At 37.4% G+C, this 13,635-nt stretch overlaps 1 protein-coding gene across 6 annotated transcripts in view; it reads left to right on the top strand.

Moving 5' to 3' along the window:
• Positions 1-13,635, top strand: part of CNTNAP4 (contactin associated protein family member 4) — a 205,235-nt gene that overhangs the window by 183,007 nt on the left and 8,593 nt on the right. For 4 of the 6 annotated variants that reach the window (XM_064403135.1, XM_064403134.1, XM_064403139.1 and 1 more), the window contains 6 exons: positions 24-263; positions 1,769-1,993; positions 3,412-3,545; positions 4,547-4,634; positions 11,526-11,744; positions 12,095-12,166. In XM_064403135.1, the coding sequence (XP_064259205.1) occupies positions 24-263; positions 1,769-1,993; positions 3,412-3,545; positions 4,547-4,634; positions 11,526-11,744; positions 12,095-12,166 (978 nt within the window). Of the gene's footprint in view, positions 1-23; positions 264-1,768; positions 1,994-3,411; positions 3,546-4,546; positions 4,635-10,324; positions 10,421-11,525; positions 11,745-12,094; positions 12,167-13,635 lie in introns of those variants that run through there. The other 2 variants (XM_064403137.1, XM_064403136.1) reach the window with 2 other exon arrangements.

Below are 13,635 nucleotides of genomic sequence, written 5' to 3'. Positions count from 1 at the left end.
AGCTCCTATAAATTTATTTTCAGGTGGAACGGCATCCAGGCAGAAAGGATTTTTGGGATGCATTCGTTCATTACGGTTGAATGGAATGGCCCTTGATCTGGAAGAGAGAGCAAAGATAACGCCAGGAGTTGAACCAGGCTGCCCTGGACATTGTAGCAGTTATGGTAACCTGTGTCACAACGGTGGAAAATGTAGAGAGAAGTACAGTGGATTCTCCTGTGACTGCACTTTCTCAGCCTATGCTGGTCCATTCTGTAAGAAAGGCAAGTATGTGTTTTAGCTTTATCAGTTATTGAAAACAGGACCATACAGTCCAGATCAAGATCTTCAAATCCCCTTAAATATATGCTTACACCTTGCAAAATATGTGGTTTACATAAGGTAGGTAAATATTCAGCTGAGTTTACTCAATATCTGTAAGTTTTGCTAAACACTGTTCTTTCAGAGATAACTTCAATGTATACCACTTAAGGAACCACATTACCCGAGAGGATCAGCATCTTCATGCAACTTTTTTTGATTCTTTGATACTATAGTAAATCTAGGAACTATATTTTTGTGGTAAAGCATTTGGATTTCTGTCTTCCCAAGAGTAATCTCAAAACCAACTGAGTCTGAAAAACAAACCAAGGAACAGAAGAACTTAAATCTACTTTTTGCTGTAAGAAGAAAGTAAGATCTTTGCAAACAGGACTGAGCCCATTTTCCAAGTCTTTTTGAAGCAGCTCTTTGGTGAAGTTTTCATACTGGTAGATGATCACAAGTCGTCAAGTCTGAATTTCAAAAATTAAAGTTTATTTAGAAGTTTTGGTGTTTGCATATAATTCAGATTTGCAAAAAAATCCTGCTTCCTCCATGTGTTAAATGCATTCTGCAAAGTACTAAGCAGGTTATACGCCACAACTTGATGTTACTCTAAATTAGCACAAAATCTGCCCTGTCATCACTGCCACCACAAAAGTGAGGGACCCAAAGTCTTCAGACTTTCTGTATTCAGCACTGCAGTTCTAATGCCATTGTATGAGGAATGACATTTTCCTCCTCAGTATCAGAAGGGACTAATGGTCGCACTGTAATATTCAGCAGAGGCAGACTAGCTTCTGTTGCTAAAAGTGTGGGATGACCTATATAATAAAGAAATTTCTCCAAAGTGTGAAAGGTGTGATCCAAAGCACTAAGACAATTAATTGCTTTTAGCAGAAAACAGAAATCACACAATTACAGAAGCCCTCTATAAGTGATTCATACATAAGAAGAGCATAAGTTAGTTTCTGTTTTCCTTTTCTTCCTCCCACCTGATCAGTCTCTTCTACCACGTATGTGTTTCTGACCAAATCTGATCTAAATGTTAGGATTCAAATTTCTGCACCCACTTTGTAATATACGAAGAGCACTATACATACAAGACAGAATAAATTGTGCTTGAGGACTAGGATGATCAATAGAAAAAAATGCATTTCTTCATGAAACATATATTTAAGACATACATCTAAATGAGCTCTTGCCCTAGACCAGGTTGTGTCTTAAGTTTCTCTGTAGTTCTAAATGCTAGTTTAATTTTTATTTATTTTTAGCTTTATCACAATAGTCTAGAATACATTTTATTTTCTTCTGTGATGTAGCAGAAGGAAAAAAATACCAACCAACCAACCAACCAAAAAAAAAAGGCTCTGTATTAATAATATAATAATTAATTAATAATAGAATATAATAATGTTATAATGTTATTTTGCATTATATTTAAATATTTAATTGCTTTTTGTTTCAGAGATCTCTGCCTATTTTTGGACTGGCACTTCTGTGACATACAACTTTCAAGAATACTACACATTAGCTAAAAATTCCAGTTCTCATGCTTCTTCTTTCTATGCTGACATGACACTGGCCAGGGAAGCAATTACATTTGCCTTTCGAACAACACGGACACCAAGCTTACTGCTCTACGTCAGCTCCTTCTACAAGGAATACCTCTCAGTCATTCTCACCAGGAATGGTGAGTTTTGAGACTGGATGTCTGGAAACACTAATGAACATCACAACTGTCAGCTTGGATTCTCTCTGATTTCCAGATGTGAATCTGGAACTACGTATTGTCCTGTTATTTCTTTAGATGGTATCTGTTTTTCATCTGCATCAAGCAATCCTTCCCACATGAAAAGCATTCCTCCTACTGTACTTTCAACTTTCACTACTGCTTTTTAATCATGTTGCCAAAAATGTTTAATTCTGAAAATTCTTTAGAAATGTTTGGGTTTTAAAGTTTGGAAATGAAAATTAAAATTTATCTGAGCTGTGTTCTACTCATGAGGCCTATTAATTGCCATCCTCAAAATAAACTATGAAATAAAATACTTTTTAAAGTCCATTTTCTATTTCCCATTTCCCAAATTAATCAGAGGTCATTTCATTAAATTTATTTCATAAGCTACTTATATATCCATGAAATGCATACATATATATATATAGATATATATACACACACATATATGTAACATTATTGATATTTCTATTTAAACTGATCATTAACTATTAGTCAGATCTTTCTTTTCCATTCTTTCATCTAGATCTAGGTGGGGTTTTTTTAAGTAAAAAATCCCCACAGGCTGAGTTAAATTTTCAGGTTTATCAAAGACTCTTTGCAATCACTGTGGTTCTGTGCTTAAGGAAGGTTCTGTGCTTTCCTAGACACATATTTGGATATAGAATAGCTGTGTTATACTCCCCGTCATATGACATGGAAGATGTGTTGGTCATGACTGACCTGGATCTGACATGGGTCTATTTCTAGAGCATGAGTAGAAAGTTGTGGTCCATCGACAGCTGAAAAGGAATTCCTGACCAGGAAACTGCATTGCCTCTGTGTTCTCTTCTGAGTCTTTGTGTGATTGTTTGCGTACAGATGGTATTCTGGGAGTTAACAATAAGGAATAGAAAATTATCTAGGAGTTAGTACACTGCATTCAATTTAATTTTCAAATGGTTTACAGGACTGGACAGGGAAAACATTATTCAAGAATTATGAGTTATATTTGATAAGTCACAATAATGAGAGCTACCAGACTGAGTCTTTCTCAGCTGAATTTTGAAAGTAATTATAAAATTTCTGCCCTAATTTTAAGTCAATAATCAAAATTGAGACAGTTTATGACTATTCTTGCAACTATGTCCTGTTTCCAATATTGCTATGACTCATTCTGTTACCTTTAATTTCTCACTTATATCCATTTCTTACGGCTAAGTCCTTAAACAAATCAAGCATTTGATTTGCCCTTGCAGTAACCCTGTGAAGCATGTTAGTTCATAAATTGTTTATCATATGTTGTATAGTATATAATATATCATAAAATGCATGATCTATACTGCTTATAGGTTATGTAGTGTACTACACCTTTTGTCTCTTTATCCTCGCAGGAAGTTTACAAATTAGGTACAAGCTAGATAGCCATCAAGATCCTGATATCTTCAGCATCAGTTTCAAAAGCATGGCTGATGGACAACTACAACATGTGAAAATTAATAGAGAGGAGGAAACACTTTTTGTAGAGGTAATTCCGTTAGGGGTGGGGGAAAAAAGTGGATTATCATAAAAAAGTAGACAAGCAAAATGCAGTAAATACTTGCAACAAGGCAATTACCCCCAAATAAAATGTGCCTTAATATCTTAAGTAATCAAAGTAAAGTTAACACTCTCATGATGCACAGACAAAATTAATCTTAGCCAATCTCTTTGATGTGCATTTAAGGCAAATATCACCTCCTAATTTTACATGAAAATGCAGCTTATTGTTTGATGGTTAAATTTCAAAATTTGATAAATGAGTGTGACTGCTGTTGGTTGTTTTGGGTCTTGCATTTTCAGTTCTTTTAGTTAAATTATACATCAAACTACAGTACAAATATATTACCACCACACAGATAATAATTTAAGTCTGTTTTAAAATTTTTCTTTGGTCTCTTTTACATCATCAAAAGAATGTGGCTATTAAGGAGGATATTTTTGTTATTTTTGTGGAAATTTCATGGTAAAATAGAAACATTTATTTTGTTAATACTAACATGCAAAAAGTCTTTTTATTTTTTTTTTTAATTCAAGATACCTGCATGTTATAATTTAGTATTTTGAGGCTAGAACTTGGGTAATGGTACTTGGCTTGAAGTTGTCCTAGAGATACCCTGAGAGGCAGAATATTTGCAATATAATATTTGATCTTTATGAAGTTAAATATTGAGTGCCTTTTTAAAATGAAAATATTCATATTCTTAAAGGTTTGCTATTTTTTATTCCTCTTAAAGGTGAAAAAGAAAGAATCAGCCAAATTACTATGATAAATAAAGGCTTATTAAGTGGGATGCTTAAGAATATCAGTTATAATCAGTGATCTAAGGAAGATGATTATCTAGTTCCTGATGAGTTTTTATGCTATAAATAATAAATACTTCCCTCAGACCTTCTTATTTTTAGCCTCAATCTTACCTGCTTTTTTGAAAATATTGACTACTACCTCTTCTATTATTCTACTTTGTTCCTCACTCTATCATTCTATAGGTTAACCAGAATGAAAGAATGAAGTTTATTCTGTCTTCAGGCACAGAATTCAATGCAATCAAGTCTCTTACACTTGGGAAGATTATAGGTAAGTGGAGCACCACAGCAGATCTAAAACTGCACGGTTTTCTAAAATGTATCAAATGTCATCATGGGGCATGAAAAAAAAGCAATGCAAATGTCATTGAAAGACATTTATTGTTTGGATTTACTTAGACACAGAGTCACAATCAAAGTAGAAACTTCAGTCTTGTGGAAATACAGATATAATCACAAATAAGTGCTTCCTGAAAGAATGATCAAGTGGGTTCCATTAAAAATAATTTTACACTTCTCTCTCATTTTGCAATCAAGCATTAAGAAACACCACTTTGTTTTCTATTCTGGAGAAAAAACAAATCAAATTGAAATCATACACAAAGATGATATAATACTATTAATCACGTATCATACTTGAAAAACTTCCTGTGATTAAATTTTGATGTAAACAGTGAAGAATATGGTAATGTAAGTCAAATCTTTGTTGGAGATTCTTTGTCTCATGATGATACTTCAAAATATGTCTGTTTCTCTGCAGTAATGATCAAAATGAAATTTACCTATCTACAATCACCATTTCTTAAAAGGAAATAGCAATAGCCTGGACTTAAATTCTCAAGATCTTGTTATTTTCAAACCTTTCTCTTCGGCAATGATAGAGGAACATTTGGTGTTGTTGCAAATTTAAAGGCTATTTCTCTTTCCTCTAAAGTAATTTCATAGGATCATAGAAAGTTTTAGGTTGAAAAGGGCATAAAAGGTCATCTAGTTCCAACACCCCTGTTGTGTGCTGGAACAGCTTCATCCAGACCAGGTCATTCAAAGTCTCATCCACTGGCTTTGAACACTTCCCATGAGGACATGCACTGCCTTCCTGGGCAGTCTGTTCGAGCGTCTTTCACCCACACAGCATAGAATTTCTTCCTTATTTCCAGGTTAAATCTACAACTGTTCAGTCTAAAGCGCTTTCTTTCTGTTTTGTTACTACATGCACATATAAAATGTCAGTCTTCAGCCTTCTTGTAGCCTCCTTTAGGTACTGTAAGGCTGCTATAAAATCACCTTGGAGACTTCTCTTCTCCAGGCTTGAACATCCCCAACTTTCTCAGTCTTTCTTTATAGGAGAGCTACTCTGGTATTTTGATCATCTTCACAGTCCTTCTCTAGACTTGCTCTAACAAGTCCATGTATTTCCTGTCTGGGACTCCAGAGCTGCATGCAGGGTTCCAGGTGGGGTCTCAGCAGAGCCAAGGGGAGGCACAGAGTCACTACCCTAGCCCTGCTGGCCACGATGCTTTGGATGCAGCCCAGAATCATCAAATGGCCTGGAATGGAAAAGACCTTAAAGCTCACCTCATTCCAACCCCCTATAATAGGCAGAAACACCTTCCACTAGACCAGGTTTGTCAGAGCTGCAACCAGTCTGGCCCTGAACAGTCCCAGAATACCAACGGCTTTTGGGCTGCAAGTGCACATTTCTGGCCCATGTTGTGCTTCTTGTCCACCAACACCCCCAAGCCCTTCTCCTCAGGGTTGCTCTCAAGCCATTCCCCTCGCCCTGCCAAATCTGTATTGATGCAGGGCGGTTGTGCAGATGCAGGTGCATAACTTTGTACTTGCCGTTGTTGAATTTGATGAGATTCACTTGGTCCCAGTCCTCAAGCCTGTCAGTGTCCCTCTGGGTGGCATTCCATCTCTCAAGTGTGTCAACTGAACACTTCAGTTTAGTGTTGTCCACAGAGTTGCTTCAGATGCAGTCAATCCAACTCTTGGTGTCATAAGAGAAGATGTTGAACAGAAATGGTATCAGTGTGGGCCCAGAGGAGCACCACCTGTAACCAGTCCCTATTTAAACATTGAGCTGTTGCACACAAATGTTTGCATAAGGAGATCCAGTTAATTATTTATCTGTCAAATAGGTGGTTGTTGTTTTCAATTATGAGAGTGTTATCTAGAAAAGGTAGAATAATGATTCAAAATACATAATAAAATTCATACAGTAATAGTTATAATGAGAATAATTACCAAATGCTAAATTGCTTAAAATGTATTAATGTAGTTCAGAAGCCATGTTTATGGACCATAAAAAAATCTTAATTATTGTTTAGTTATCTTGAGGAAAATCTCAGTATAGCTGATTTGTTTTCTTATTGGAAAACTAAGTACCTCTAACACAAACAGAAATATATACTTTCGAAATGTAGATTTTTTATATAAATCTCACACTCCAAAAGAGAACTGGTGTGCAGATATGCACAGAAAATGAAAAAGAGAATGATCACTTATGCATAACCTTAAAGCAATATTAGCTGAAATATAAACTTTTACAAGAAAATTGTTACAAATATTTCCAAACTTTAAAATATGATGACAAAATTGAATCAAGAATGTATAATATTTTGAAGCGTAGTAGTTTATTGCAGTCACATTCACATAAGGTTAATACCACGGTGACCAATACACAATGAAAACTTCTTTTATCTTTGTTATAAAATATCAGATTCAAACTTATATCTGTTAACTTAAAAATGCATTTTATTAAATTTATGTAATTGTACATTTTTAGAAAAGTAGTCTATTGGTCTTTTGACCAGGACCAATATTGTCTCTTCTAAAGATCCATACAGTTACAAAAATTCAGAGGTGGGATTTTATTCAGTTATATGATGACTTTACAATGACACAGCAGTGCAAAGCACAGAGTTACAATGACCTGGGGGACAGTCAGCCCAATTTGTCTCAGAATCTGTCCTGAAGAAAACATATTTCTCCCCGTTTCAAAGGAGTTACTATTTTTCTTAGAAATCTGATTGCTTAAGGTTCTGATTTCTGTGAAGTCCTATGCAGAGACTGAAGAAGACTTCACAAAGGCAGAGCAAAAAGGTAATGAGTGTTTGTTGCAGTGAAGAGGTCTAAACACAAGGAGTTAACAAAATGTGAGATCATGTATTTCTTGTGCATGAAAATATTGTCCCCGAAAACCACACAAGGAAGCTTTTTATTTTAAAGAATTATCTTCGGTTGGAGAAGTACTTTTCTGAGATCTTCTGCATTTGAACATGACAGGTTTTTGTTCAAACAAAACTTGTGCAGAACCTCCTGCTCTAGCTGGATCCCTGTGAGTCTACTGGATCTGTTGGGATTCAAGCAGTAATACTGAAAGAGCTGACTGATGTCACTGCCAGGCCTCTCTTTGAATGATGGAATCTCTAAAAGTTCCAGTTGATGGGAAGCTTGCTGATGTTGTCCCAGGTTTCAATAAGGGTATATAAGACTGACCCATGGAGCTACAGGCCTGTTAGTCTCACTTCAATGCCTGATATAGCTACGGAGAAGATTATTCTAGGAGGCATTGAAAAACAGCTGAAGGGCAATGCAGTCATTAGTCATAGCCAGTACAGGTCCATGAGAGGAAAGTCCTGCTTATCAAACCCAATTTCCATTTATGACAACATAAACATCCCTTGTTGATCAAGGGAAGCCAGCTGATGTACTGATCCTTTTCAGTACTTATTTTGAAGATGTCTCTCACAGGATCCTTCTGGACAAAATGTCCAGCCCACAGCTGGATAAACACATCATGTGGTAGGTGAGCAGCTGGCTAACAGGTTAAGCACAAAGGGTTACAGCGAATGGGGTGACATCAGGCTGGGCACCTGTCATGGGTGGGGTTCCACAGGGCTACATTCTCAGCCTTGTGCTCTTTAACATCTTCATAAATGACTTGGATGCAGGACTTGAAGGTACAGTAAGTTTGACAATGATACTAAATTAAAAGGATCTATTGATTCCCTTGAAGGCAGAGAGGCCCTGCAGAGAGACAGTAACAAATTAGAGGGCTGGGCAGTTGCCAGCTGTATGAAGTTTAACAAAACAGGTTCCAGAGTTTGTAGCTGGATGTAAGGAATAATGGGAAATGAGGTGCTGGAAGGCAGCACTGCAGAAAGGGACCTCGGTGTCCTGGTCAATGACATGTTGAACATGAGTCTGCAGTGTCCTGGGAGCCAGGAGGGCCAACCCTGTCCTGGGGTGCGTCAGGCACAGCATCACCAGCCAGGCAAGGGAGGGGATTGCAATGGAATGGCCTCACCTCAAGATGTGCAGTTTTGGGTGATGTAATATAAGACATAAACCTATTAGAAGACATCACAGTTCTTGTCTTAAAATGTTCTGATAGGAGCTGTATGTCTGCTGACTTTCTGTTTGACTACTTCACAAAGACAAATAGTTGAACCAGAGTTACTGAGTGTGTTTTACTTTTGAGGGATCTTTTTTTGTTGGGTTTTTTTTTTTTAAGACAATGTAGGTGGAGTGATTTTGTCTAGGGTAAGCTTGGGTACTCTTAGAAATGAACTTCTAATGAGATACTTAATGTCTTGGTTTTGAAAGAGAGGTGTCCACTAAGGAAGGCAGGAGCCTCCGTTGGAATGGAAAATGGAAACCCCTTTTCTCTAAATTATTATAATTCTGACATTAAGGGGCTCTCAGGCAAAGAGATGAGGAAGGAATAACAGTTCTTTGCCAGTGTGCGCGATAAAGCAAACGACCAAGCACGGCTGCGGCCCTGACACCGCGCAGAGCCGGGCCCGGCCCCGCCCTTCCCGGCCCGGGCGCTTTCCCTCGGCTGCAGTGCCGGGCGCGGCCGGCAGGGGGCGCTGCTGGCTCCCGGCGGGCGGGGCGGGGGCGCTGATTCCCCCGCGCCTGCAGGGGGCGCTGTGCGCGGGCTCGGAGCGCCGTGATGGCGGCTGGGCCCGGACGGGAAGGGAGGGGAGAGAGGCTTCGCTCCACAAACCCTGGGGAGCCGATCCCGGTGCCCCAGCAGGACTCTGAGGAGCACCAAGCTGGGACGGCAGGAGTCTCGGCAGGCAGGGGGTGCGGGGCTGCAGTGAAAACTCGGAGCAGTGCCGAAGAAGCAGCGGGGGCAGCGGGGGCGGCGGCTCCCAGCAGGGCAGGGACAGGCGAGCTCAGGACCCCGGCACCCGAGCAGAGGGGATGGGTCCCTCTTTTAGAGAGGTGGGTCATAATGAGGTCTCAGTTCAGTGGCTGCTCTCACGAACAAAGGCTCACCCTCGGCAAAGAAGCAGCTCAGGGCTGGGCTCCAGTGCAGCAGCGAATTCCCCAGCCCCAGTTCTCTGCCCCTTGGAAAGAAACTCCCAGATAAAGAAGTGCAACCATATGCCCTCCTCCCCTGAGCTTGGCCACTTCTTGTGCTTTGTTAAGTACCCAGTCGTTAGTGTTTCCTAGCAACTTATGGGAAAAAAATTGTATAAGTAATAGGTAACAGCAGGAAAGAAACCTAACCTCTAACACTTAAGGAAGCATAACTTCAGTTTACTGTAATATAAAATAAACAACTTCTGAGTGTTTATGAGTGCCACTTTCAGTCACTTAAATTTTACTTTAGGAGGAAAGTGGATGATGGTGGTCTTCCCGAAGCCCTTTCACTTTTATCATCAAGATTGCCTGATCCAATATAAAGCCTTACTTTATCCAGCAATATTTTCTAGTTAAGGAGTCAATTGAAATCAAAGGATTCAGAATATTTCCTTTTCTATTATACATATATGTAGTTTAGTAAAGGATTTGTATAGGAACAAAAAAATAATAGAGACCCCTTTCCTCTTGAGATTTTCAATCTGACTCATATTTAGATGTATATATTTTTATGATAGGGGGGTTGTGAAAATGTTTTCTTGCCACTTCAGTACTAATCTTTTTCTTAAAATAATCCCATCCTAGCAGATCCTTCAGTGCATAGAGGCAGATAATGAAAACAGCTGCAAAGAAAGCAGGGACAGTTAAACAGCCAACATCTTATGTAATCCATCAGTGTAGGTGAGCAGACTTTTGTCTGATATCCTTCCATCTTATAGTCCATAATCAGTGCAATAAGCAGAGATTAGTTGAAAAAAAATGGTACTCTGCTATTTTGAAACATTCTACCTGAACACCTTATCCTGGTTTTCACTATTAACCTAAATTTTAAGGAGAGCACTGTAAAACTTAAAGTTATTATAGTAGTTATTGTAAAGGTCACAAGTTCATTGGAGGGTTCCAGAACATGTTGGAAGTGAAAATTAATGAGACTAAATTCCTATTTTATTTGCAAATATACTTCCCTTATGAGTTCTCCTTTTATAACTAGTACTTCCAGAGTTTTTGCTTAAATTAGAACTGCCAAAGTGAATAAACTGTTTGTTTTCTGCATCAAAAGTGGTGCTTTAGTGAGCATTACCAGTGAATTAATTGAGTTCTAACATGCAGAGTACTTTTCACGTGCGTTCAGAAAGGTAACTCAAGAGAAAAAGTGAGGAGTATCTTTCTTTTTTTTCCTTCCCCTTTGTGGTATCAATAATGGTATCATGTTTTAAAATGACTAGTGAATTGGAACAGTATTATTTTTTTAAAATTTCACAGAAAATATCTTGATGGATTTCCAGGACCTGACAACCTGAGATCTTCAGGGTTTTTGCTTTGACAGACTTGATGGTGCTGAAATGGAGTAGGCATATATGTCTATAGAATGAATATGTTCCAAAAACATTTATTTATGAGAAGAAATCCAATAAAATGCATTTTTCTGGAATTAATTCTTCAGTCTTATATTTTCACAGAATGAAAAATTGTTGTATTTTAATTTAAATACTTTATTTACAATAGAAGCTTTTTGCTTTGGAACTCGCTATACGAATTTAAAAGTATTTCCCTTAGCAGATTAGCAGCTGTCATCTGTTCAAAAGTAAGGGGTGGGGGGGTGTGAATATATCTGACTCTGTATTCATTAAAGTCAGACAAGAAAGAGATTCAGTGAATCTACATATGTTGCTGCAACTCAAATATACTCAGAGGAACACAGGTTAATTATTCATTTATTCTTCTGACACTTTATTTTGTACATTTGCACTATGATTAATTGTGTTCTGTTCCTTTTGATTAACAGAAAACAGTGATATAGATGAGGAGACTATGAAGGCAAACTCTCAGGGGTTTGTTGGCTGTCTATCTTCAGTGCAGTTCAACCACATTGCTCCTTTGAAGGCTGCACTAGACCACAGCAGCTCAGCCCCTGTCATTGTAAAAGGGCGTTTCACTGAATCCAACTGTGGTACTTTAACTGGAGCTGACTCAACATCAAGTGAAACAACCCATTCATTTGCAGGTAGCATATGGTTATCACTTGTTCTGATCACTGAAGCAAAATCCAAATAGAATACTCATGACCTGAATCACAACTGACTTTTTATTTTTCCATGTGGGTTAACATCTCAGGAATAGTTTGTAAATAATTCTCTTTTATATGTACTTACTTCCTTTTCTCTAGCCTTTCTCTTTTCATCTGAATGTTTACATTTTTCTTTTTATCTCTGCAAAGATACCTACATTGATGTTCTATGCATGCTTACTGACCTGTGCTACTGCCACTGTATCGTATTGTAAATGAACTGTGACTGTGAGAATTTCTTAAAAAAAACCACGTCTTCTGTTTGTCTTTTTTTTTTTTTTCTGCAGATCACTCTGGACCAATAGATGAGGGAAAGCCCTTAGCTAATGCAATCAGAAGTGACTCTGCAATTATTGGAGGTAACAGGGGCTGTAACAAATCCACAGAAAACTTTTCTTTCTAACTGTGAATCTGTCAGTGATGAAGTGAAGTCAGTTTAGTTTTGTGTGCATACAGAAACAAGTAAAAGCTCCTCATTTTACTACACTTGGCAGACAGATAAAAATCAAATACTGTTTTAAAACACAATTGATCACACTCTTCTTATTACATAAATTTATGCTGTGTTTCCATATATTGAAACATTCTGGTGAAAAACAGGTTAGTAAGGACAGAATTTCAACCTGCATAATGGTGGTGTCTGTCTCTTTAAAAAGTGCTTGGATTTCTTGGGAAAAAAATCATATATTTAAGAAAGAATCATCATTTCTTCTTTTGCCAAAAAAAATTACATTTGCTACAAAGTCATGTTTAAAATCTTTTTTAATATATCTGAACAAGGAAGACTTTTTCTTGAGAATATGAAGTTTCACTTCTTGAATCAATCCTCTGACAGTCTGAGAAAATTTCATCCCAGTTTCCTGTTTGGAAGGCAACTTACTCTTGCAAAGACTTTCAGTTGCATTGATTTACAGCTTAAAATTCATGTTAAAATAATAATAATAATAAAAATAATTACTGTTGGTTTGAAATACAATCTCTTCTTTGTTTTCTTCCTGTTTCTTTTGGACATTTTAATCAGCTCAAATAGAACCACAAATGACCACTCATACATTTTTTTTCAATTTTTTTTTTTAAATCAGAGGAATAGAGGTAGAAGGATATAGAATTCAGTTACTTCTGAAGTGAATATGGTGATAGTCCCTTTATTGTTTATGCCTGTCAGAGCATAAAGCTTATGATAGATGTGTGTGCTTAAATTACAGGACAGATAATCAGGATGTGCAGGTTCCATCACTATGCCTTTCTCGATGATTGTCCACCTCATACGAATCCTATATGAAGGATTAATCTCATATGGATCCCCACATGAAATCTACCAGTTCTGTCTCTAGCAAAAATAAGAAGTACTCAAGTGAGCCTCAAATAGGGGAAGTTTGGGGTTGGGGACCCTCATCAGAAACTCAACTCCTTTTACCAATATTGAAATATGTGTATGTCTCTGTCAGTTTAAATTTTCTTTCAAGGCATAATGACTTCTCCTGTGACAATCATCCTCTGTGAGAATTTCTAGGAGTATTTCTTCTTTTGGGGAGGAGCTGAGGAAATAAAACTGGTGTTTTGGCAGTATAATTCTGTTTCAAATTGCATAGATACTTTTACAGAAAGGGCAGTAGGATGAAAAGGTCACCCTCTCTGTCTTAAATTCAGAAAATATTTACTTTCTAAGAGTTTTTAAAGGCTCGTTGATAAAGGAAATAGTGGAATTTAGTAGAATAAAACTGTCCAGGCTTTTCATTTAAGTTAAAATTGTTTAGGTTTATGAATGGTTGAATTAGGATAACCTCTACTCACTTTTGTCTTCCTTTTATACAATGATACCTGCTAT

Source organism: Passer domesticus, chromosome Z (genome assembly GCF_036417665.1).
Source record: "Passer domesticus isolate bPasDom1 chromosome Z, bPasDom1.hap1, whole genome shotgun sequence".
Classification (NCBI taxonomy): Eukaryota; Metazoa; Chordata; class Aves; order Passeriformes; family Passeridae; genus Passer; species Passer domesticus.
This window is presented reverse-complemented; position numbering and strand designations above follow the sequence as displayed.